This window comes from Peromyscus eremicus, chromosome 16_21, assembly GCF_949786415.1.
Source record: "Peromyscus eremicus chromosome 16_21, PerEre_H2_v1, whole genome shotgun sequence".
Lineage (NCBI taxonomy): Eukaryota > Metazoa > Chordata > Mammalia > Rodentia > Cricetidae > Peromyscus > Peromyscus eremicus.
In genome coordinates this window covers 10,493,280-10,519,376 of record NC_081432.1, presented here as the reverse complement: position 1 = coordinate 10,519,376, position 26,097 = coordinate 10,493,280, and the positions used below count along the sequence as shown (strand labels likewise).

The following is a 26,097-nucleotide window of genomic DNA, read 5'->3' as shown; positions in this document are numbered from 1 at the left end:
GTCAGGCACGATGTGCAACCTGCTGCTGGTCACCCAGAATGAGCCCTATGCCCAGCATCAGACACACAGGGACAGGCACAGGTTATTCAAGGTTTCAGCATCGGAACTGAGCCTGAGCTGAGGCACCTTGGAGGTGAGTGTGCGAGGTGGGCACACTGACTCCTCTAAATCAGGCCTGGATCTTCCTCTACGGAAGATACAAACAAAGGCACAAGCCCTGGGTTTGGAGCAAGACCAAGTACTCAAGTCATGCTACAGGGACTGCATGGACAAAGCAGCACAAGTGACAGAACATGTCACAGCAGCTGTGGAGGTCCCTGGTACAGCAAGGACAAGAGCAGTAAGGGACAGGTGCATGCTGGTCCCTGGCTCTTAAGTGGGACTGTGCCCTCTCACCCTGCCCTGTCCAACAATGAATGGAGCTCCAGGACAAGTCACACAACATGTCACACAACAGCAGTATAGACACTGATCCCACCACTGCCTGAGCCCAGGCCCTCAGCCTGGCTTCCTCACCTCCCCTCAAGGCGGACCACTGTACCCAGGAGGCAATGGAGACATTGAACAGCAATGGAGACAGTCACTGTGTTTCACACCAGCTGGCCTCTGCTGCCCCCCTCTAGAATCACTGGGAGTGACTGCTATCCAGACCTATGGGACCACACCTCTAAAATAACCAGAGTCTTTCTATGCTACTACCTCCAGGCCACCCCACAGGAGCTCCTTCCCTCATGCTCCCTGGGTGACCCACAACCTTGGTCTGACCGGCTGAGCCATCGTGCTGGGCCAGAAGAAGCATAGCAGAAGCTAAGATCTGTTCCCCTAGGTGAACAGTCACTTATAATCCTGCATGCTGCTCCTGCAAGTCTCTCCTTGAAAGTGAGACGTCAATTCCTATACCTAGTGTGCAGCTCCATCAGACCCAACCCTGGCTGGAGAAACCATCTCTGTAGACAGAGCAAGCCCACAGCAGGCCGGTATCCTCCGCTAAGGCCAGCCCTCTCCTAACTCAGCCCTATCTAACAGCACTCGCTCAGGGATGAATCCTCTCAGCAAGGGTCTGTATTACACTGTGGCAGGCTCATGGTCTTCATATGGATACCACTAACTCCAGCCGAAGCAGCCACATGTCCGGGTGCTCAGTGGGCATAAAACACGAGGAAGGCAGCAGCCTTCTCCCAAGACACTCCCCAGGAGCTGGCATTGGCAGGAAAATAAGGAGCCTGGAGGGGCAGATGGGACGCACCCTGGCTGTGCTGGTCGGAAAGCACAGGTGGGAGTCTCTGTTCAGCTTCCTCGGGCCTCAGGTGGAAGCTGTGCGACTTGTCCTCCTTGAGTTGGAAATCGAGGGAAGAATTCAACACACCGGCTTCATGCCTGCAGTCTTCTTCCAGTCCTGCTTGTAAACTTGTCGAGTTCTCCTAAAGGACCACACAGGACAGGTGAGTCAGTGAGCCCCATCACCCTGTTCTCTGTTGCTACTCTTGAGACACTTCCTGCTGTGTTCAAAGGAAAGCATAAACCTAGCTAGGTTCACTAGACCACACAACTGATCTGGTACAGACACGCCACAGTACTCCTTCCCATCCACCACTGTCCAGACCAGATTCCAGAACCCACAGAAGCAGTGGCTACAGCCCGAGGACAGCATGCACAAGAGGCCATGGCAGCAAGTAGAAGCCACCCTACCCATGGGTTTTCCCTCACAGTTAGGTGCCTACAGGATCTAATGGGCTCCCTTTATTGATGTCCACTCTACTGTCTGTTGTTGGCACCTCCCTCCACCCTTAAGTTCAGTTGTCTCCCTGCCCTTGGTATCTCTGTGTCTAGTCTCCTATCCTAAGCCTAGGCCTCTCTCAAACTCTGTACTTCTGTGATGTGTCACCCAATAATGACTATTCCGATGCCTATCATTCAGAGCACTGGCCCAAGTCAGTTCAAGGGAGCACGGAGGGCCATTTTAGCAGTCCCTCCACAGCCTGATCAGAGTTCTCCGAAAGTCTATTCTCTCTTGCTTACCTCCCAGGATTAGCCTGTCTGTCCAGAAGTTCAGCTCACCACTTCAATCACTTTTTGTCCTCACAGGCATTTTTCCTACAACCTCAGACATCAGGTCCCATTCCTGTGTCAGCCTCAGTCTCAAATCAGTACCTTCCTGCAGCCGACCCCCATGTCTCTCGGGAGGACCTGCTCTGGCCTGAGATCTCTGATGACTGCCCCTGGGAGCCATAACTGTCACTTCTCTGTTTCAAACATACCATGAGCCACATGGAGGTAGGATAGGCCTCCACACTTCCTGATTCCAACTTCTATGGCATCCTCTCTGCCACTGAACATCCCTCTCAGAGCCCGATTCTGGACTTGTTCAGATGTGGGGCAAGGATACAGTCCCTACAAAAAGGAAGAGGCAACCCAAGTGGATCTCTAGTTGCTGCCAAGTCCCCAGCCCTAAGAACAGGCTCTGCCCTGCAGGTTCAGAGCACTCTTGCATCATGATAGAATGGATGGATCAGCACATACTGAAAATGTAGCCATTGGACCTATTTTCCTCAAAACTTAAAAAGTCATCACCCTGAATTTCTACTGAGCCCAAATTACCTTTTAAAACAAGACTTACATTCTCATTGTTAGAGAATGAGTATCATGAAACTGATGAGATAGATTTGGCCCTGTGACAATAAGTAGACGTGGGACAGTGTTGTCCACTGAGGGTAAATAAGGGGATAAGCAAGCAGGATGAAGTCACGGAGGATCCCTTGGCCCACTCTGAGGAAAGAGATGTCAGGCCCAGTAAGCAAAAGAATGAAAAACACCCCATCAGAGGACAAAGGTGAAGAGTGCTAGAAATATTCAAACCAGAAGAAGAAGCAAAGAGATGGAATACAGTCATAACAAGTGGAATAATAGCTGATACACAAGTGAGAAGACACTCAGCTTCATGAATAACCAAAGAAATGTGCACACAAGAGACAGTCACTCAGACAAGGAGCATCACACTTTGGTGATGTCCACTACCCAGCTATGGAGGACCAGTCAGGAAAACTGCAGAGGACTGTGGCCTGTCAACATTTTACATCATACTTACATGCATTTATTTATTTATTAAACATAGAACCCATCATTTGTATCTCTACACCTTCCTGACACTTAATTTTAAGAAAAATGTTATTGATAAACGTATGAAAAGCAAAAGCAGAGAAAAGCGGTGAATCAAGCAGTGAATCAATGTCAAGTCACGCTGGCAGATGGAGACCCTGCAGCTGGGACTCCCAGGAAAGAGAAGGACCAAGGCCAGGATGGACGCTCATGGCGGACAGGAAGCCCTCAGACTAGGAAAGGCAGGCTCAGGGCAGAGTCTACCAAGTGGACAGCACACTCTTTCCTTGCACACACCAGGGTCCCCAGGCACAGAAGCCGAGGGGTGTGTGTGAGTCAGGGGGTGGTTTCCTCCTGCTCCTTTCCCTGGGTAACAAAGGTAGCAGAAGCCCCCACTGGGGGGCAAATGAACCTTCAACGGAGGAGTCCAACGACCCAGGAATGACACCAATGCCGCCAGTCCCCTTAGTGCACCTCTGAGCTAGTACACGGAGCTCACTCGGATACATGGGATTCACAGTACACATGAAGGAAGTGGTCACAGTCACCAACATGCACAGGGAACACCTGCCTTCAACACCAAACAGAGACCCAGACAGACCGAAAATAGAAACAATGCAGGATGCAGACATCTTTAAGCACTAAAGAGAGGCCAGAGATGGCTCAGCAGGTAAATGCACTTACCACCTTGCCCTGAACCCCCACATGGTGAAGAAAGATCTGACCCTCACAAACAGACCTCTGACCTCTACACATAAGATCAAAATGGTAATAAGTTTACCTGAAATCTGGCAAAGTGAAAACAAACAACAAAAAATCCACCCAGAAAATAGAATCCACACAGCTATGGGATTAATGAGAAAACATAAGAATGCTGGGCTTTGTTCTGAAGTCAGTCATGAAGCTCCCAAGAGTTACAGATGACAGAAAATACAGAGGCCAATGAACACTCCAACCAGGCAGAATACCCATGGAGAACCTGACAATCAGAGGCCTCACCTTCCATCTAGCATGAAAAAGAGTCCATGCAGGGTTGTGAGGTTCTCACACCCCAGAAAATTAACAAGAGCCACAGGATGCAGCCACACCAATGGGGTATAGGATGGAACACGGGGGAGCTCTGTCACATTTACCAGAGCGAGGAGAAACCAGTTATTCATAGCAAAAATGATATCAAGGGCTGGAAAAAAACCTGTTATATGTTGAGTTGTGTCTCCCTCCCAAGTTATATGCTATATCGAGTCCTAATCCCCAGGACCTCAGGATAGGACTGTTTAAGACGGGGTGTGTAAAGGGTGACGAAAATAGAAGGACATTAGAGCAGGCCATAATCCTGCTGACTACATCTTTATAAGGACATGAGATGAAGGACCTGGGGATGTAACCCAGTTTATATTGAGCACTCATCTAACATATATAACATAATATAAGATTTGATCCCCAGAACTGCATAAAACCAAGTGTGACAATGCACACCTGTAATCCTAACACTTGGGAGATAAAGGCAAGAAAATCAAAAGATGAAGAGATGATGATCAATGAGATCAGGACGGACGGACGAACGGATGGATGGATACACGGACACACACACACACACACACACACACACACACACACACACACACACACACACACACGAGGAACTGGGAAAAGCACTTCATTTGCAAGTCAAGAAGCAGCATCCTACAAAGGACTAAGCTGTACCACTTTGATCTTGGATGTTATATTTAAGTCCCAAGTCCATGATTTGTCATAGCAGCCTCAAGCCAACTAACACAGCATCACAGAGAGCAATCACTTGTGGCCATTCACATCAAAAGCTGGTGCCAGACAAGGCGGAGCACGCCTGCAGCCAGGACAGGGCTGTGCTGAAGACTGCACTGCTCAGTACAGCAGGCTCTGGGGCTGTTGGAACATGAGGGAAGAGAATCAGGCGACCTCAGCGCACAGCATGCAAATGTTCAACAGCTGTACGTGCTGGAGGCCGCTGCTTGGTCTGCAGTCAGGGAAGGCCCCATCAGCCCTGTTTGGAAATGTTCGGATAGTGCTAGCCCAGAGGCTCAAAATGACAGAAATAAAAACATGGTGACAGTTCAGGAACAAACAAAGACTAATGAGAACATACTTAACACGTGACTAGAAACAAAACAGTTCCAGAAGACAGCAAGATGGCTCAGCAGGTGGGGATGCTTGTTGCCAGGCCTGACAACCTGGTTTCTACCTGTGGGACCCACATGCTCATAGAAGAGCAAAATCACACTCACAAAAATTGTCCTCTGACCTCCACAGGCGCACAAAAGAGATGTTTAAAAAAACCCAACAAGCTAACTCCACACCTGTCAGAATGTCAACGCTGAGGCTGACAGGTGTGCAGGGTGGCAGAGGAAGCCCCGTGACAGCTGGGAAACGAGCAGGACTAAGCCAGCAGGACTGCGGAGGAAGGACACAGCAGCCTCAGACAAGCCAGGACACACAGGTGAGGTGAGAGTGACGTGGTGAAGACGGAAAATCGAGTCCTCCTCTGTGTGAGGAGGCAACAAGGGCAGAACAACAGGTTTCATGAGGCGAGAGACAGCCGATTTCTAAGGCAGAGACGAAGGACTCTCAACCTTCTCTCAGATTCAACACACAGCCTGTCACCTGCGGCTGCTCAAGCTGATGATCTAGTGGGTCAGGCGGCTCCTTTGTTTCTCGGCCAGATGTCTCCTCCGGAAACACACAGGATGAACTAGAGAGAGAAGACACGTATAAAAGCTTTAGTGTGCTGGGCTTGGCGGTACATACCTTGAGTTCCAGCACTCGGGAGGCAGAGGCAGGTGAATCTCTGTGAGTGCAAGGCCAGCCTGGGCTACACAGTGACCTCCAGGACAGCCAGGGCCACACAGTGAGACCCTTTCTCAAAAACAACAAAAATAAATAAAATAACAATTAAGGCTTTGGGGGCTAGAGGGATGGCTCAGTGGTTAAAAGCATTGGTTGCTCTTGCAAAGAACCTGAGTTCAATTCCCAGCACCCACATGGTGGCTCACAACCGTCTGTAGCTCCAGCTCCAAGGGAGCCAACACCTTCTTCTGACTTCCATGGGTACGTGGTACACATACATACATGCAGGCAAAACATTCAAACACATAAATAAACATTAAAATTTTTCTAATTAAGCTGGGTGGTGGTGGCGCACGCCTTTAATCCCAGCACTCGGGAGGCAGAGCCAGGTGGATCTCTGTGAGTTCGAGGCCAGCCTGGTCTATGGAGTGAGATCCAGGAGAGGCACCAAAACTACACAGAGAAACCCTGTCTCGAGAAAATCAAAAAAAATAAAAAGAGAGAGAGAAAAAAAATTGTTTGTTTGCTTTTAAATAAAAGCTTTAGTGCACCCTTTTCTTGCCCATCCTGACCCTGGGCCCAATCACACAGAGGTATCTATTTAAGGACCAGATGATGCTAGGTCTAAACCTGCTTAGCCAGTACTATAACACGGGAGAGTGAGACTGAACCACAGGACTACACGTTGGCTCTACTGGGCTTGGCATGGTGGTACACACCTTTAATTTCAGTACTAGGGAAGCACAGGCAGTTCCAGGCCAGCCAAGGCAACAACAACAAACCAACACAACAACAAAAACCCAGCTCTGCTGTACTCCGTTAGCATGAGATCACAACCAGAAGATGCAAACTTAGCCCAAAGCCCCACCACATTTCAGAAAGCCACTGAACAGGAATAATATTTCCTTTACCCGATTTCTGTAGACTCCAGAGAATCCTCCCTGGCCTCCTGCAGCCGCTGTTGGAACAAGGTCAGGTCTTCTTGGTATGTCTTCTCAGCATCCCTCAACTTCTTCTCAAAATAGACCCTCAGGTGCTCCAGTTCTGACTCGTGCTGGGCTCTCTCTTGCTGCTGCTGCTGAGCAAAGTCTGACCGCAGATGCTCCAGCTCCTCCAGGTGAGAGTCTCGGGCCAGCAGCGGCTCCCATGACCCTTCAACAGGAGGAATACATAATCACCCCTGAGTGAAACACACAAAGCAGGAAACAGCAACGTCCCTGAGCAGACTCTGAGAAGGGCCTACCCCTCATGAGTAGGTAAGAGCCTCCTGCCTCACGGCTCGTTCAGCATTTCAGGACCCCTTAAAAAGCCAAGCAACTGGGAATCAGAGCAACTGGCTGTGGCAAGAAACATGGTCCTAGCAACAAAGAACTGTATCTTGTTACCATCTCAGTGACTCTACAAACAGGTTTGGAGCAAGGCACAGCTGCTGACATCTGGATGTGAGCACAGACAGAGCATCCCATACTTTCTTGAAGCTCATATTTTGAGGCTATCAAAGTGATAATTTTCTGCACAGCAGCAAAGACCACATGTAAGCTTGTGACCAGCAAATGCTACGAACTGGTGTTGTGGAATATTAACTATGTAAAGGTGTGTTACATTTGTTTATGATGCATTTGTTTAATTATGTAAAGGTGTGCTGCTTTTGTTTATGTTATATTTGTTTAACTATGTAAAGCTGTGTTGCTGTTTCATCTTGCCTGCCTAAGGCACCTGACTGGTCATATAAAAGCTGAACAGCCAACAGGTGGGCAGTAGAGGAACAAGTGGTGCTGGCGGACAAAGAAAATAAGTAGGAAGAATCTAGGCTGGGAGAAGAAAGAGAAGAGAATGGGGGGAAAGAGAGGGTGATGCCCAGGGCCAGCCAGCAGACACAGAATAGAACATACAAAACCAAAGAAAGGTAAAAAGCTCAGATGAAGAGGAACAGATTAAATTAAGTTATAAGGGCTAGCAAGAAACAAGAATAATATAAAGGTGAGCATTCATAACTAATAATAAGTCTCTGTGTCATAATTTGGGAGCTGGTTGGTAGCCCAAAAGAAAGCCTGCTACAAACTCGTCTATGGAAACCACTAAAAACAATGTAGAGTGACTAGTTATAACCCCAAAGGTTTTTATATCAAAGTTCCCTGAAGGATGAAGTCCCATGGAAGAACATGCTAGACCTATCAGCTCACCTCTTCTCTAGTCTCTAGTAGCAGAAGGACCCTAAGGGAATGACATGCTGGCTACAATCTGGCCTCACTTGCCATCACACAACAAAGGGTAATTAGCCAAATGTCCCGGTTTCTGGTCCTTTCTCATAACTGTTCCTTGATCCAAACAACATTTATCCTCAAGGGCAATGTGCAGTCTTAAAGGCTGTTTACAGATGCACACTAAGAAAAGAGTGTCAGTTGGGACAAGGCTTCTGGGCCTGAACTGGACCTAGCCACCTCTACCCTTAGACACAGATGACTCTGCCTGCTCTCTGAGTGGCCATGTCCACCTGGCTACACAGAGACGTTCCTGACACAAAAGGAGAGAACTGAGACCGGAGTCTGCAAGGGAGCTCGACTCTGTGGAAGGATGAGACTGGAGGAGCCTCCAGCAAAAGCAGCCACAGTTGCTGGGCCCTGGAGACTCAGTTGCTACCTCACAAAACTGAAGCTAGAGCCACAGGAATCTGACAGCAGCTGCCCTGGGGAAGCTCACAGGATCCACGTACTAGTGAGCAGAAAGACCCTGTTTCGGAGTCTGAAAGCCTGCTAAAAATCACCCTGCTGTCCTATCACCCAGTAACATCGCAAGGTAAGGCTGACACATGAGGGACACTTTATCAGAGGAACCTGTACCATCAGGGGCACAGTCATGTGATCACCACTCAGCTGATGTGCTGGAGGGCAAAAAAAACTATGAAACATTTCTCTATATACAAATCTTTCCTTTTTTAAGGATTTATTCTTATTTTATGTATTATGAGTGTTTGTCTGCATGTATGTATGTGCATGCAGTGCCCATAAAGGCCAGAAGAGGACATCAGATTCCCTAGAACTGGAGTTACATACAGTTGTGAACTGCCATGAGGGTGCTGGGAACTAAGGATGTGTTCTCTGCAAGAGCAGCAAACGCATTCCAGTGTCCAAATCTCCATTTGTATACAAAGCATATATCATCTTCAAGATGTCCTAGCAAGTTCACAAATTTGTGTTCTTCCTCCCTCCTTCTCTCTCCCTCTCCCCCCTTTCCTCTCTCTTTCCCCTCCCCTCCTCCTCTCTCGCATTAGGAAACTCTATGGTTCAACAATCAAAAATCAGTTTCAGGGCTAGAACCTGACCAGTGGTACAGTCCTTGCTAAGAATGTGCAAGGCCCTAGGTTCTAATACACCACCTCAAAAATGAATGAATGAATGAATGAATGGATAGATAGATAGATAAATAGATAGATAAAGAAAGAAATGGAAATCTGCACAGCTTAGCTTTGAAGGATCTAAACATTCCACAAAATTCCTCACCATTCAGTTCCTCTCTGTTGGTTTTCACAGACTCGAGCTGGGACCATAGGCGCCTGATTTCTTCTTGGGACTGAGCCTTCAGGTCTTCATAGGATGTCTGAAGAGTCTCTAACTGTGAAGAAGAAAGACGTTCACAGGGAAGCAAAGGAGATGAACAGGCAGCACGTGTGGCTCTCTACTACTGTTGCTGTCTCTGAAAATGCCACTTTAGCGTTTCACAGCTCACAAGGAAGCATGAACTACATAGAGTAAGAGCTCGGATCCTGAACCTACGGCTAAGGCTCAAAAGCAACAACCAAAGCAAAGCCGTATGAACTTCCACCAAACAAGGCCAAGATTAAAAAACAAAAGCGCTGCACACACTGTCATCCCAGCTAGTAAAGAATCTGAAGCAGAAAAATCACTTGAGCTCAGCACTTCAGGGCCAGCCTGGCCAACAAAGCAACACTGTTTCAAAAATAAAAATTAAAAATAAGTAAGTTTGTTCACAGTGCAACTTCAACCCAGGCCATGCCCTAGGAACAACATGCTTACCTGCCTATTGACCTGGACTACGGTTGTAAACTTCTAGATCACATGCCCCATGTGTACACACTGTGAAACCACAGGTACCCACTTAGAGCACGACAGGGTCACTTTGAAACTACTCGTGGAACTCCAAGGCAAAGATTTCAATGGGTTCCACTCCATAGCTATCTGGAGGCGCTTCAGAAAACAGCATGAACCACATACCTATCCCACACAAAATAAGGAGGTGTCCCCATTTCACATTAATGAAGTAGGTTCCCCCTAACCTAAACATGGGTACAAACCACTGCAAAGAGTTCACACATCTACACAGCACAATTATTTCCTAACTGTGGAATTAATCTTCAGGTGTTGGGAACAAAGAAGCTGTCACCAGGACCAAGGCCAGAGTGAAGCCCTGGTTCAGGCTGATATGCATCTCCAGTTTCCACACAAAGGCCTCGACCAGCTGATGGCTGCGCCCAGCAGGAGCCTGAGTGGCCGGCCACCTCTAGCAGCCTCACCAGCATAAGGACTTGCCAATACAATAGAAAGAAAATGACTAATGACTGAGACTACTGTTGGACACCATGTTCTTTGGACCCATGACTCAGAACGTTCCAACTGGATCTGACCTGAAAGCCTCCTTCCTGAGAACTAGCTTTCAGAGTTCCAGAAGACGCCACACAAGCTCCCAACGTGGGGAAGCAATCAACAATCCCACCCAGCTGTGACACCTATGAATCACAATGGCCAGCCCCCCAAGGTACTCCTAAAGGTACAACAGTGGTGCTCATACCTTGGCGGTGACCAGCAGCTCTCTAATTGAAGGTAAGACCTTCTCAACAGGAGGGAAAACACGCCTGGTACCAGAAACCCAGTCAACTACCCGGGCTAGTGAGGTCATGGACTCTAGAGGAAAACCTACCACTACCACCACTTTACAAGACCGGCGTGATTCCTAACCGTATTCTAAAGACTCATCCGTACATTCCCAGGTGAGTGTCTCTCTCATCCCCCCCATTCAAAGAAGCTTCTCCTTCCCGCAGACACCATCACAGGAAACCACAACTGGTCCAAACACAGATGACTGATTTGCAGGGTACCCAGCACCAATAGATACGTCTACAACACAACTCTACACCTGAGGGAGGCTCCGAGACCACTGCAGAAGAGGGGCAGAAAGAATGGAAGAGCCGGGAAGAACAGGAGTCCACTGTGAAACTGTGTCTCCCAGAAACGACAGGGAAGCTTCACTTTCAATGTCTCATGAATATGACTGCCTAAACAAGACCCAACAATGACAACCCTGATGGACATGGAAGGCCACACTACCAGACAAAGAACTATAGGCAACTAATGACTACCGAGAGCTTTAGAATTCTGAGACCTTAATTATTCAATATCAAGTTGTCAGCCCTGAAATATAAGCAACGCCAAATGGACTCAGTAGGTTATATTTATATATTTATGTATATATATAAAATATAGGAGATATGGCTCAGAGGTTAAGAGCACTGGCTGCTCTTCCAGAGGTCCTGAGTTCAATTCCCAGCAACCACATGGTGGCTCACAACCATCAATAGTGAGATCTGGTGCCCTCTTCTGACACACAGGCATACTGTATACACAATAAATAAATAAATAAATAGATAGATAGATAGATAGATAGATAGATAGATAGATAAATAAAATATACATGTATGTATGTAACAATAATAACCAAAGAAGAAGAGACCGTACATTTGAGAGGGAGTAAGGGGGGGCTAGGAGGACTTGGGAGGGGTTAGAGGGAAGAAAGGGAAGGGTAAAAATGATATATTTTAATTAGCACTTTTTTTTTTCTTTTTTTTTTTTTTTTCTTTTTTTTTTTGGTTTTTTGAGATAGGGTTTCTCTGTGTAGCTCTGTAGACCAGGCTGGCCTCGAACTCCCAGAGATCTACCTGCCTCTGCCTCCTGAGTACTGGGATTAAAGGTGTGCGCCATTACTGCCCAGCAATTCTATTTTTTAAAAATGAGTAATGTCTGCACAGAGTCTGGTTTTTTGCCTTCCTTTCAGGGACATGTGCTCCTGTTCCTGCCCAGGTCAGTTTTTCTCTCTAAGCCAGGATATATACTTCCAATAATCAGGCCAGGGCTAAATAGCTGGTCAGGAAGGCTGAGTTGAAGGACGACCTTCATGTGTCCATGGCCCCATGGTCAAATATGGAAAGACAAGGCCTTTGCAGGCTCTGGGTTACAGTAAGATTGGCACTGACTGTGAGGTGGGCCTGCCCTGTTAATGGGTATGTGAGGTCAGGTAGGTTTAACACACAAGACTGGCCTCTGCATGAGGAAGGTACAGGCCCTGGAGCACCAGGGGGCCAGACAGGCCTCCTAAAGCCCTTAGGGCTCAACACTTCATCTCCTCAGGTCCGTAAATCTCTGCACACACCACTACAAACTTCAGCTTCTGGCTTATTTTCCCTAATTGCTTGAACTGACAGTTTGAGTCTTGGGTTGGGTAAATGAAAACACTTGAGGCCTGAGTAGGACCTTCCCAAATTCGTGTGTGACATGTAATATTTCTCTAGGGAAAAGAGCTTGAGAAATGTTTTTGGTTATCCTGTTTTTAGAAACTTCTTGCTTACTGTAGTCAGAGAATGTGGCTTTATGTTCCTTGTGTTCAGAATTTTTATCTCAGGAACCTATGTAGAGAGTAATGTATTTTCTGAATTCAAGACTGAACATTATTTCATGGACCTGGCAGACTCTACACCTTATGTCTCATTAAGTCCATCCAAATTCAGGACTTAAGTTTCAGTGACATCAAATATTAAGTGGCCCAACTTCAAGCCCTTCTAGAACTTCTCTAATAAACCAAATAGCCAGGAGTAGGGAAATGGCTTGGTATATAAAAGGTCAGCTATTCAAGCATGGGGACCTGAGTTCAGATCTGCAGCATCCATGTAAAAAGTTGGGTGTACTCTCGGCCTTAGTGCCATCTGCCTTGGAACTCCTGCACCATGGAGCGCAGTAGAGGAAGAAGAGAATGTGCAGGCTGAAGTGCGAGAAGGAAGCTGAGGCAGAGGTCCAAGTGAACCAGCTCATACCCACGGAAGTTGAAGGAGCAGAAGCAAGGGATGCTGAAGGCCAGGACGCTGGCACAAGTTGTTGGACTGTGGGCTACTATCCGTGTAAGTCTCAATGGACCTGGAACATCACCATCTGCCTGCACAGACCACCTGAGAGTTGACTGCCTTTATTACACCCACAACAGTCCCGCTGGCCCTCTGCCCTGGACCTATGGCATTCTGGACTAGTTCTGTTCTCACTTGTGGCCAAGTGTAATATAAATCATCTTTCTCACTGTCTCAGCTGATCAAAAAAAAAAAAAAAAAAGCTGAGTATAATATGAGTATTTGTGGCAGACCAGCCACCACTTTTATGACCCAGGGTACTCTTGAGTAGAGAGAAGTGAGAAATATTAGCTAGAAAAAGATACCTAGATGATGAGAGGAAAGACAGAAAACACACGATAGCCTTGGGAGGGCCTGGGTCTCAACCCACAGGCCCTGAACTTTATTCCAAAGGGCTTTTTATGGCAATGCCAAGGGGAGGAGCAAAGGACCTCCCCCTTGCTAGGTATAGCCAAGTGTAGACCCTTCCAAACACCTGCACTCAGGCCTGTGGTCCAATCATCCTCTTTATGCAGTCCTGCTGGGCAAAGCCACCAGGAAACCCAGATGAGCTCCAACAAGTACTGTAACACCAGTGCTGGGGTAACAGAGACAGGAAGACTCTAACGGTTTGCCAGCCAGCCAGTTCAGCCAATCAGTGAGCTCAAGGTTCAGTGAGAGATCCTGTCTCAGAAAGTAAGATAGAGCGCAATAGAAACACCTGACATCAACCTCTGTGTACACGTGAATAGCCACACATACCCATGTTTGCACCTACAAATGCCCAAACACACATACCCCATGCCCACAACCAACCAACCAACCAAGAAGAAGTTACGTTTTCGCCTACCTCCAACTCTTTCTCTTTTTCCTTCTCTCTGAATTTCGACTCTAGATCTTGTAAATACTGGCAATGCTCTGACTGCAGGTCTTCCTGTAACTTCTTGACAGCTGCCTGGTGCTGAGTCTCCAGGTTCTTCAGGGAAACTAGAAAGCAGCACAGAGGTCACCTAGCTTATGACAAGACGATGCTTCCTTCTTCAGCAGCAGTTCTGATCAGCATTTCATATCAAACCCACAGTTCACACACAGACTACTGTGCCCACCACATTCCATCCTGGGCACCCCAGAAGGTCTGAACAGGGGGGTACAGCAATGGTACAACAGAGGCAAAGCTGAGCAGGCTCCATCCGCACACCACCACAGGAACCAGCTTGTTCTTCCCATTGAGGGACGGGAGATGCACACAGGCCCAGACAAGAAGATACCATCTCAACTCATAAGAATCACTATGTTACATAACATCTGGACTATCAAAAGTGAGCAGCTACCATTCTACTGCTTCAGTAATAACTTAGTAACTGAATATGCAAGAGAGATCTATGAAACAGAGGCTGGGCAGTGGCTAGCAGCCATAACACCTCCTGGGTACTCGTGACTTCATATGTCCTCAGCAGCTTGTGCTGGAAGGCAAGGGCGGGAAAGGCAAGTACCATTGCAAGGGTGTTCACTCTAGCATCGTAGCAGACAGCCCCGCAAACATGCTCACTGTAATCAGGCGCTCACCTTCAGCCTCTTGTTTGGCTTGAAAAATCTTCTCCAACTCAGCCCTCTGTTCCGATAATTCTTTCTGAAACTGGTTTTGCAATCCCTCCATTTCCGACTGGTGCTTTGCAGACAATTCTTTGCGGAGATTTTCCAAACATAACTCCCTTTCAGATTCCCAATCTTGCTTCAGAGTCTAATTTAAAAGGAAAAGTAGATTGTGGTACAACCAATCTCTGAATGTTAGGTATCTCATAAAATCACACTCAAAGGTTCCTGAACCCATCTTCCTACAAGGGGCCAATGGCAACTTCGCTAGCACCTAGGTGCATCCACCACACTCACACCTCTAGCTATATTTACCTCTCCCCCCGCCCAACCCCCCAGATATAAGTCCATGAAGATGGGGAAGGGGTTCAACTATGTAAAAGAGTGGCTGGGAAGCTTCACATTTCAGGAATCAGCACAGACAGAAAAATAAGCCTGCTAAAAAACACAGTTAACAAAGAATTCACTTTCTACCAGCACATTCCAATTCCCTTGGACTGATTTTATCTGCATCAAGGTGAGAGGCAGTTAAGTGGAATGTGAAAGTAAAATAGTGTACACATGAACTGTATTTCCAATCAACTACACACCTCTATCATCTGGACGTTTTTCTCCATTTCTGAACGTAACTTCTCCTTCAGCTCAGCTGCAAAACAAACGTAACAAGTTGCTCAGACCACAGAGTCTCAACCTTCTCCATGACCTTATTGCCTAGGAGACAGGGGGATCTAGTACCTGCCATTTACTCATGAGAGTTGCCATTGCACACTGGACAACAAGACATCCAGACGATAGTTAGTTTACGTAAGAAATGTATTCACATCAAAATAAAGAATATTAAAATTCCCAGTCACTCAGGGCCTGAGAGCACAGCTGAAGATCAGCTGCTGGGGTCCCATCACCGACACCTCCAAACTCATGCCAACCATCCGACAAGAGAACTCCGGGGTGTTTTAGTTCATGTGCCCACTGTGCCAGGGTCAAAGTAAGGTACTGGATATTAAGACATGAGAAACTGTCCTATGATCCAACAGCTCCCAACTCAAGCAGAAGCACAAGCCGATAGGTTCCAGCAGTGCCTCGGGAGCTGATGAGGCTCCTAGGGAGAGCCAGATGTAAAGGTCAGGGAGGGTAGGACCGAGAGGCAGAGCAGGGACAGGAGGCATGGGACAGGACAAGGGGGCAGTAGACAACTCTAAGGGTGACTGACGGGCTGGGATCCATCCTCCGAGAGCAAGGTTTACACCCCAGAGCACCACTGAGTCCTCTGCTTTCCTGCCCTAGGGACAGCAGGCCTAACCAGGAGGCCACAGAGAAGAGCGGCCTCTGCAACTGGAATGAAAAGCATGAAAGATCTTATACTGAGAGAGAAGAAAACACAACCATTCGTTCATTTTGTTCCAAAGTGTCTAAAGAAACATAGAAGGCATCGGGAAGAGAAAACTGGTCCTTCACGCTGAGGGGAGAGTCAGGCAGGGGAGGAGGCTTTCTCCAGCAGAGCCACAGCTAGGAATGATGCTTCTGTTTGTCACAAGGAAGCTGGAGCAGCAAGCAGAGAAGTAAGTTCACCCAGTAGGCAGTAAGACCTCTTTCCAAGTAATGAATGCTCTCAACTTCTGCTATGGAGATGTCTACAGAACTTAGCAGGTACACCAAAGGCTACCAAACCATGCCGCTTACATATGCAGACTATGTGACATGGGATTAATTCTCAATAAAGCTGATATTTATTTTTTTAAAAATGTGGGGCTGAAGAGAAAGCTCAACAGTTAAGACCATTGGCTGCTCTTCCAGAGGACCTGGGTTCAACTCCTAGGACACACATGGTAGCTCAGAAACACCTGCAATTCCAGTTCTAGAGGAACAATTGCTGACCTCTTCTGACCTCCACAGTCACCAGGCATACATGTGACTCACAGACATACATGCAGGCAAAACACTCATACATACAAAATATAATTAACTAACTAAAAGTAAAAAGTCCACTGAGGGCTGGCCGATGGGCAGTAGACAGCAGACTAAGAGTGTATTTGACCCAGCATGCAGACCTGCAACATCATCACATCTAAGGGGAATAGCCATGCCAAACCCAAGCACTGCCCAGCCAGCAACACAGACCCAGTCAGGTTTCCCTGTGCTTGAAGGGGCCTGGGTCCCAACCCTATCAAGGACTGGCCGACACAGAGGAACCACTGGATGGCTCACCTCCCTCCCGAGCGATAAAAACAGGAGCATGAACTTAAGTAAAAGTGATTTGGAAATTCAGCAGGCGGCTTCAACTGTGTGTGTATGCGTTGGGGGGTGGGGTCGTCTGGAAAGATGACTCATCTGGTAAAGGCTAGGCTACAACCAGAAAAACCGAGAAAGTGGGGACCCAGGTCCGTCCTGTCCTTGCTCAGTACCTGTCTCCTGCCCGCAGCGGAGCACCACTGCTTCCTTCTCCCGGGCATGCTGCTCTCGCATCAGCTCCAGTTCACACTGCTGTCTGCTCTGCAGCAGCGCCAGCTCCTGTGCCCGCCGGCCATTGAGCATCTCCCGCAGCTCCTTCAGCGCTGTCTCCTTTTCCTTCTGCAGGTTGGCCTGCGTCAGCTCTAGCTGTGCTGTATGCATGTTATTCAGGCTCAGGCGCAGAGCTTCGAGCTCAAGGCTGTGGGCTGTCTGCAGGCAGAGAGGAACCAGGCCTGATGAGATCCAGGTCAGAAACCAGGGAGGTAAGGGCCACACCAAGCAGAAATTGCAAGAAAAAAACAAAAACAAAAAAGACAAAGAAGAAAAGGGAGCATGTAACACAATAAGGATGCCATCCCATCTCCGTGCTAAAACACTATGACTGACAGCAAGCCCAGAAAATACATCTCTTATACATCACAGCCGTGACAGACTCCCAGCCCCAGGTGTCTACACATGACCCTCCAGTTGCTTAGGGAATGGACTCAGAAAGACAACATGGAAATAACAAAACAAGAGGAGAAAGCTAGCCACAGCCCCCACCTGTCTAGTTTGGAAAAAGTCTCTTCCACCTGCAACCATCCCCAGCAACCAGGACCCACTGTGCCCTGTTACAAACGGCAGAACACAGGCTACGACCCTGTGAAGGCTGAGGGCCTCAGCCAGGCGGGCAGATCACCTGGGGTGGCTGTGCCTGCAGCTCCTGCTGCTGTTCTTGCTGCTGTAGTTTCTGTGCCTGCAGGTCAGTCTCATCCAGTTCACAGTCTTCTTGTTCCTAGAGAAGCAAAGCAAAGAACGTAGCCTAGAGAATTCACACAAGAAAACAGTATCTAAGAAATGATTAATACACCAGAGAACTGAAAAAGACAGTACATAAATAGTCACAGCAGCACTATTCCTGACAGACAAAGTATAGAAACAGCCTGTGATAGATGAATACATCAACAAAACAGCCTACAGTTGTCTCATCTTCAGGAACGGGCAAAATAGTTCAGTATTTTCATGTGACCTACCTATATTCTCCAAATGACAAATCATTTCCAGGTGTCTCTCTAGGTTACTCGTGACACCTAACAATATCAGGGCTATGTAAACAGTTTTGTTGTGTTGTTTGGGAAAGAAAAAAATGTGCACCCATTCAATACAAATGCAATATTTCCCAAATACTTCAATCTACATTTGGTTGAATCTGTTGCTATGGAAAGCTGACTTCACTACAATGAAATATTACAGAGCTACAGAGGAAAAACACTAACACATACTACAATATGGGCAAACTGTGAAAACATGCCAACTGAAAGACAGACAGAGTTCTAGGGAAAGACAGGATGATCTTGAGTCCAAGTCCGCCCTGGGCTACAGAGCTTGGACCAGGACAGGCTGTACAGCTGGACTCCATCTGCAAATCAGAAGAAAAGCGAAGCACAGTACACACCTGCAATCTCAGCTCTCTGGAGCTGAGGCAGGGGCGCTGCTCACTCTCAAAGCCAGCCAAACCCTGACTCAGTACCAAAATAAAAGAGGACCTGGGAGCGCCAGCACCACGGCTTAGAAGGTAAGAGTGCTATCCCTGGAACCTATGAAGGCAGATATAGCAGCTCACATCTGTAATGCCAACAGCTGTGCAGGACAGGAAGCAGAGAGTCTGTTGGAAGCTCACTTGGGCAGCACAGCAGCAGAAACAAGAGTGACACCATCTCCCAAAGGTGGAAAGACAGAATTGACTCCTGAAAAGCTGTCCTCCGACCCTCACACTCTGAGCCACGCACACACATGCTCTCCCAACCCCAGAAAATCTTGTTTTGTTTTGTTTTTTTGAGACAGGGTTTCTCATAGAGATTTGCTTGCCTCTGCCTCCAGAGTGCTGGGATTAAAGGTGTATACCACCACCACCATCCTACCCTACCCTCGGCATATTTTTTTTTTTTTAAATAGTACTGAGGATGAGAAAAAGAATTACCTCAAAAAGGATTTTTTTTTAAAAGCCAACTGGAAAGCAACCAGAAATCTAACAATCCGAATGAGAAATCTAGTAAAGAGAAGAGATCTGGGCTTAGAAGAAAAGTTAAAAAACTAAACAGGGACTACAGTGATAGCTTAGCAGGTAAGAGCACTTGTTCTTGCAGAGCACGTGGGTTCAATTCCCAGCAGCCACCTGGCAACTCACAACCGTCCATAGATCCAGGGGATCCAATGCCCTCTCCAAACCTCCACAGGCATCAGGATGCGCATGGTGCACAGACATACATGAAAGCAAAACACTCCTACACATAAAATTAATAGAATCTGGGACAGTAGCCCACATCTTTAATCCTAGCACTCAAGAGGCAGAAGCAGGCAGATCTCTATGAGTTCAAAAACAGCCTGGTCTACACAGAGCATTCTAGGACATCCAGGGCTACATAGAGAGACCATATCTCAAAAGAAAAATGCTCTTGAAAATGTGAGGGAAGAAGAACCTTTCTACTTTGTTGGTGAGGATATAAATTAGTAATCATGAAAATCGGTATGGAGGGTCTTCAAAGAAAACTATAGCTACGCAACTCCTGGGTACATACCTATAGGACCCATGGTCAACACACAAACAACAGAGGTGCCTGGACACCCTTACTTAGGGTAGTACTATTTACAATAGTCAAAATGTCCACCAACAAATGAACGAAGAAAATGTGGTATATACACACGGTGGAGTTTTGTTCATCAATAAAGAATACAATTCTGTTTTCAGAAAAATGGAGAGCATCAACGGGCAGTGGTGGCGCACGCCTTTAATCCCAGCACTCAGGAGGCAGAGGCAGGTGGATCTCTGTGAGTTCGAGGCCAGCCTGGTCTCCAAAGTGAGTTCCAGGAAAGGCGCAAAGCTACACAGAGAAACCCTGTCTCGAAAAACAAACAAACAAACAAACAAAACAAAAAAAAAAAAATGGAGATCATGTTAAATATTAAGTGAAATAAATCAGACCCAGAAGGAAAAAAAGTGCATGTTTTCTATATGGACTCTATATTAAACTTTAAAAATACAGGAGAAGGAAGGAGGAAAAGAAAAAGGATAGAAAAACAACAGACTATGTATCTGGAAACACAGTTTAGAAGCATTCCAGCAGCAACAATCAAGAATGGTTCATCCAGCCAGGCTTGGTGGCACATGCCTTTAATTCCAGCCCTCGGGAGGCAGAGGCAGGCAGATCTCTGTGAGTTCGAGGCCAACTTGGTCTACAGAGTGAGTTCTAAGACAGCGGGGGCTACACAAGGAAACCTGTCTCAAAAAGAAGAAAGAAGAAGAGGAAGAGGAAGAAGAAGAAGGAAGGAAGGAAGGAAGGAAGGAAGGAAGGAAGGAAGGGAGAAAAGAAAAGAAGAATGGCTCATCCATATTCTGTGAAACTCAAAACCTAGACAGAGTTAAAGGGATCATGAAAAGACAGGGAAAACACACACCACCATGTGCATGGCACCAAGACAAAAGGCTTCAGGTAACCACGGCAAGGAACCACAACAGGCAGCAAACACTGGCAATCCCATAGCAGGAAACGCCAACCTGCAGTCTAATAACGTACCTGTAACTGCCTTCCAGGAACACAGGGAAATAAAAGCCGCATATTTATTGGGGGGGGGGGGGGGAGCTGGCATGGCAGGCACTGGAGCAGTAGCTCAGCAGTTAAGAGCACTGGGTTTGTTTTTGTTTTTTGTTTTTTTGTACCTCAGGTTTGATCCCCAGCACTCACATAGTGGCTCACGACTGTCTGAAACTCCAGTTCCAGGGGATGAGATGCCCTCTTCTGGTCTCCAAGGGCACTGCATACATGTGGCAAACAGATATTCCAAGCAAAAACACTCAAGACACACAAAATGATAAAATAAAACCTCTTTTTAAATACTAGCAGATGGGTGTAGAGTTAAGTACCCACAGTCCCTGAAAAGATACACAGGAATGTTCTTGACAGAAACACTGGCTGAACTTAATCATGAGGACAGATCCAAACTGACATTTCATAGGTATTCTACAAAATAACCTGCTGGTGCTCCTTAAGAGTGTCTCATGAGACTAGGAGATTATCACAGATGGGAAGAGACCAGGGAGTCAATACAAGAAGAACATCAATCAGTTCTGGACAGAAAAAGGGGTTAGGAAGACAGAGGGCAGACTTGAGCACAGTTCCTTAGTTAGCTCACAGCATTCTTTCAGTGTGTGCTCCAGCACTACTAGCACAACTTGTTGCTGTTATTGGCTTTGGTTGAGATGGCGGCGTCTTAATTACATGTCTCAGCCTGGCCTTAAACACAACTGCTACTGAGTATCCTGTGCTTAGATGTGTGTGTGTCGGGGGGTGGGGGTGGGGGGGGTGGGGTGGGGGGTGGTGGTGGTGGTGATTATTTTGTTTTTCTTTATTTGGTTGTGGTGTTTTGTTTTGTTTTGAGATAGGGTCTCTCTTATGTAGCTCTGGCTCTGAACTCGCTATGTAGATCAGGCTGGCCTCGAACTTACAGAGATCCACCTGTCTCTGCCTCCTAAGTGATGGAATTAAAGGAGTATGCTATGTTTTTTTAAGTTTCTCTGTTTAAAGGGTTTTTTTTTTATTTTTAGATTTCTTTATTTTATGTATGCAAGCATTTTCCCTACATGTATGTACATACACCATGTATGTGTCTGGTGCCTATGAAGATTAAGAAAAGGGAGCCAGGCCGGGAGGTGGTGGCGCACGCCTTTAATCCCAGCACTCGGGAGGCAGAGCCAGGCGGATCTCTGTGAGTTCGAAGCCAGCCTGGGCTACCAAGTGAGTTCCAGGAAAGGCGCAAAGCTACACAGAGAAACCCTGTCTCGAAAAACCAAAAAAAAAAAAAAAAAAAAAAAAAGAAGAAGAAAAAAAGAAAAAGAAAAGGGAGCCATATCCCTTGGAACTGGACTTAAAGATGGTTGTGAGCCACCACGTAGGTGCTAGGATCCTGTGTCCTCTACAAGAGCAGCAAGTACTCCAAACCACTAAGCCATCTCTCCAGCCCTGATTTAAACATTTTAAAAACTAGAAAATGTTAGCTATACATTAGGAGCTTCTCCTCAAAGAGCCTGAACAGGAGACATACAAAACAGTACCATAGGTAGTAAGTAATCAGGGGCCAGTCAACACAGCTTCTAGTTTCTCTACCATTGAGAAAGGCTAGGGAAAAATTACAATGAATGGCAGCTAATAGCCAAGCCAGGCCCACAGAACACACCATGCAGAGAAGGTAAGCCGGGCACAAGCAGGAACCCCTAGAGAGCTCCAGTTTGCCAGAGCACGAGGGTACACCAAAGTAAGTTCTTAAAGCTCTCAAAAGAAATAAAGTTCCAAATCTGTAGGTAGATCACATATCTGATGTGCTGGCAATGATCAAATACGGCAGTCAAAACATATTGTTACTTGATTAAGAGAAAGTTGAGTTTACTAGCCTGAGCAGCACATATCGGGGACCCTCAAGATTTCAAGGCCTCGTTTACAGTCTGCACAGGAGTTCCAAGGAATGCCCGCCCACCTAGGAGTAGTCTGGAGGTCTAGAGGGATGAAGGAGTCACGGGGTGTGCTCCCCACAACTCATAGACCTAAGCAGCCAGAGGCCAGCTCCTTTGGCTACACACCATCTCTGCCACACCACTCCCTTTCTCCTAATCCTACCTTCAGGAAGTTAGTAAAGTAGAAAGACAACGCATGTTGCATCCAAAAGTAGGTAAAGGATTGTCACACGCAGAAAACTCACACAGAACCACACCACACACACACAAACAGCTGTCCCCTGTAAAGGTCCCTTAGCAAAGCACCAAACTGACATTTGTCTTTAAACGGCGGTTGTCCCAACTCTTCAAAATCATATTAAAGGTGAGTCACTGGGGCTGTCGAGTTAAAGCCATTGTTGGGTAAAGCCATTGCCGTACAAACCAAGCAACTTACATTCAATCCCCAAAACTCACAGAGGTGGAAGGAGAGGACCTACTCCACGAAGTCATTCTCATGCACAGCAGCACGGCATGGGTGTCCGCATACACACCATAATAAATAAAATAAACTTTAAAGATAAGCCATTCATCTACGTATCATCTTTTATGAACAACAATACCTCTTTGAGTTCACTTTAGGCCACGTTTAGTAAATTAACTACAGCGATAACTACGAGATAGACAACACATTAACATAATGAGAAGTAAATCTACCTGAGCTGCAAAGGCCCCTCTGGTCCCCTCCAGGGTGCTGCTGCATGCCTTGCTTTCACAAGCAGCCCCTCCGTGGGGGCGCTCACTGTGTGGAGTGGCTACCGGACCCTCCTCCTGGACAGGCGCAGGGACAGCCGAACCCTTCCTCTTCGCCGTCTTTTTCTTCGAATTCGGACAGTCACCTTTTGTTTTTCTCTGTCGGAAGCTAGCAAGCTGCGGAAAAATTTAGAGAAGTAGTAGAAACAGAGGTAGACGAGAAAAAAGTAACAAAACCACAGAGTCAGCACGCTGGTGGGGAGCATGGGGTTTGAGCTAGCTCAGTCCACGCGGCCACGCGAGGCCAAGGGACCACTTTCCCATAAAACACTGCCTTCATTGACATCTATGACCTTGGCATTAAGCTCCAAATTATACTTAGTCTACTAATGACGATTAGTTATGCCTAGATGCAGACAAAAGAAAAAAATAAGGCTGGTTAGAAGAATAGCTGCTCTAATACTTGGCAGTTTATAGAAAATTTAAAAATGCATCCATTTAATACACCGAGAGCTTAATTAAGGAATATGTAAACCTTCAAACTATTACATAAAGCTCCCTCCTTGCCCCCATTTCCTCTTTGCCCCCATTCTTCTCTAATCGAAGAAATATATCGCCCAGCCAAAACTTCCTTGCCATAGATTCTGAGACAAGGTACAGAAATAGCAAAAACTTAATCAAGCCAGGTCACTCTAGCATCTTCCTTTATGGAATCAGATGTTCTATTTTTCATGACACAGCTCAGCAAAGCACTAGGGACCATCAGGGAATGTCGCCTGCCAGTCAGAGGCACAGCCTAGCTTCTTTCAGTGCCTCAAATACGAGATTTTCGACTGCATTCACGCACCATCTCCCACTCATACCCCACTCAAAAAGCAAGCACCGAAGCTTGAGCTTTTCACAGGGGAACACCTAAGTCCCTCAAGAAACAGCCATGGCCGTACAAGCAAATGTGCCCTGTCAATGAACACGGAAACACAGGATTTCATTGGCAGAGAAAATAAACAACGTCATTTATCTGTGTGAAAAGAAATCTGAAGGACCACACACCCTGCTGTACCAACCCTGTTCTCATCCACTGCCGTCTTCCATCAAATGCAACGATCTGTTACAAAGTTCTCCTCTGCAGCACAGACCTGCTCTCTGGCTATGGTCACTGAACGGTGGCCTCTTGGTTCTTCTCCTCAGTCTCCCTCTCCCTTAAGTCTATCTACTGGTGTTCACAAACCACTCAAGCGTAGACACCAGTTCCCCAAGTTGAAATGCTGAACTCGGTACTCCCTCATTTCTCATGCGTCTGGCTTATAAAAAGAAGAGGGGATCTCTACATCCCTCTTCACACCCTACCGCCTATCAGAGGGGAAAAGACCACTATGTCTTCTGGCTGTCACGTGCTGACACTGCTGTGCTATCATTTCCACTGTGTATGTATTTTGTATGTTAGCGTGTGTGTGTGTGTGTGTGTGTGTGTGTGTGTGTGTGTGTGTGTGTAAGGGGGCAGGTTGATTCAAATGAAGGATTGCTCCTACTAGGTAACTAGGCGAACCACAAAATCAACACAGCCGTTTCATGGTGGTTATACCTAGTCCTGGGCTGACAGAATGGGGAACTATCCTCTGGTGCCACAGCCATGGCTGGTGCCAGGGATCTACTTCCAAAACGTTCGCACCTTCTCTTCCTCTAGGTCCCCATCACTTTTCAAACAACTGTCTTAACAGCCACAGATGCTCCCAGGATAGAGTATCAAACAAAATCGAAATCTGGAGCAGAGGGAGATAAAAAGAGCACCATCAGAAGTATCGCAGCTGCAGGGCCCTGCCAGAGAGCGAACAACTAAACACAGCTCCAGAACACCACACGGGAGCACAAGCTCCTGGTTCCCGGGAAAACGAAGTCTGAAGGCAGTTTTTAAAAAGCCTCGGACAGGTCCGCCCCGGCCACCGGAAGGACAACAACCAGAAATGCTAGGCGATCAGGGCACGCCCACAGCGCTCGGCCCGCCTACGAGGCCTGTGCGTCTCAGACGCTGATTGGCTGGGGCTGCAGCGGGGCGGGGCGAGACCGAGGGCGGTGGATTCAAGATGGCGGCGGCTAGGAAGTGAATTCCGGAGAAGCGGCGGGAAGAGCAAGCACTCGGCGGCTTCCACTGCTCCGGCACCACCGCTTTTGTCAAGCGGCAGTGTGAGCACCAGAACATCCTTAGGATTTCTCTCCACAGCAAAGCGGAGAGAAGGACGCTACCTTGGCTCTCCCAGCTTCCACTTTCCTGCGCCGCTGCTCCTGTTCGTCTTCTTCCATCTCCAACTGGGGCTCCTCGAGAGTCGCTCGGAGGGGGCAGGACAGCCGCGAACCCTCCTTCGCTCTATTTACACTCCCTCCCGTCACCCACTCGCGTCCCCACCCCCACACACGCAACTGTCAGCACCGCCCCGCTGCACCGCCAATCCGGAGCCGTGTGCCGCCTTGCGCACGCGCCCTCCCGTGACGCTGCGAGGGCGGAGCGCCCTCTCTCCGGCCTCCAATTGGTGCATTGACGCTCCCACCCTTTTCAGCAACACCAATAAGCGGGATGCAGTATTCCCGGGACTCGGGGCTGTTCGTCAACCGTCCGGCGGGAAGGTTCGCGCAGACCGTTTCCCGGCGGCGGCACTGCCTAGCGCCCCCTCCCGACAGGAGGAGGACTCACACGCGAGCGGCCGTCCAAGCCTGGGGCTCACGCCTTCCACTCTCTCCGCGGAACTTGCAAAAGTCGTTT

At 47.5% G+C, this 26,097-nt stretch overlaps 1 protein-coding gene across 1 annotated transcript in view; it reads right to left on the bottom strand.

Annotated features, from left to right (window-relative positions):
• Pcnt (pericentrin) overlaps positions 1-25,773 on the bottom strand; it is a 109,418-nt gene extending 83,645 nt beyond the window's left edge. Inside the window, exons 1-10 of the mRNA XM_059243821.1 lie at positions 25,584-25,773; positions 23,307-23,519; positions 17,805-17,900; positions 17,080-17,335; positions 15,268-15,323; positions 14,651-14,825; positions 13,935-14,071; positions 9,420-9,531; positions 6,831-7,071; positions 5,737-5,824 (exon numbers count right to left, since the gene is read on the bottom strand). Coding sequence (XP_059099804.1) covers positions 5,737-5,824; positions 6,831-7,071; positions 9,420-9,531; positions 13,935-14,071; positions 14,651-14,825; positions 15,268-15,323; positions 17,080-17,335; positions 17,805-17,900; positions 23,307-23,519; positions 25,584-25,640 — 1,431 coding nt within the window. The 5' untranslated portion in view covers positions 25,641-25,773. The remainder of the gene's footprint in view (positions 1-5,736; positions 5,825-6,830; positions 7,072-9,419; positions 9,532-13,934; positions 14,072-14,650; positions 14,826-15,267; positions 15,324-17,079; positions 17,336-17,804; positions 17,901-23,306; positions 23,520-25,583) is intronic.
• Positions 25,774-26,097: the final 324 nt, after the last annotated feature.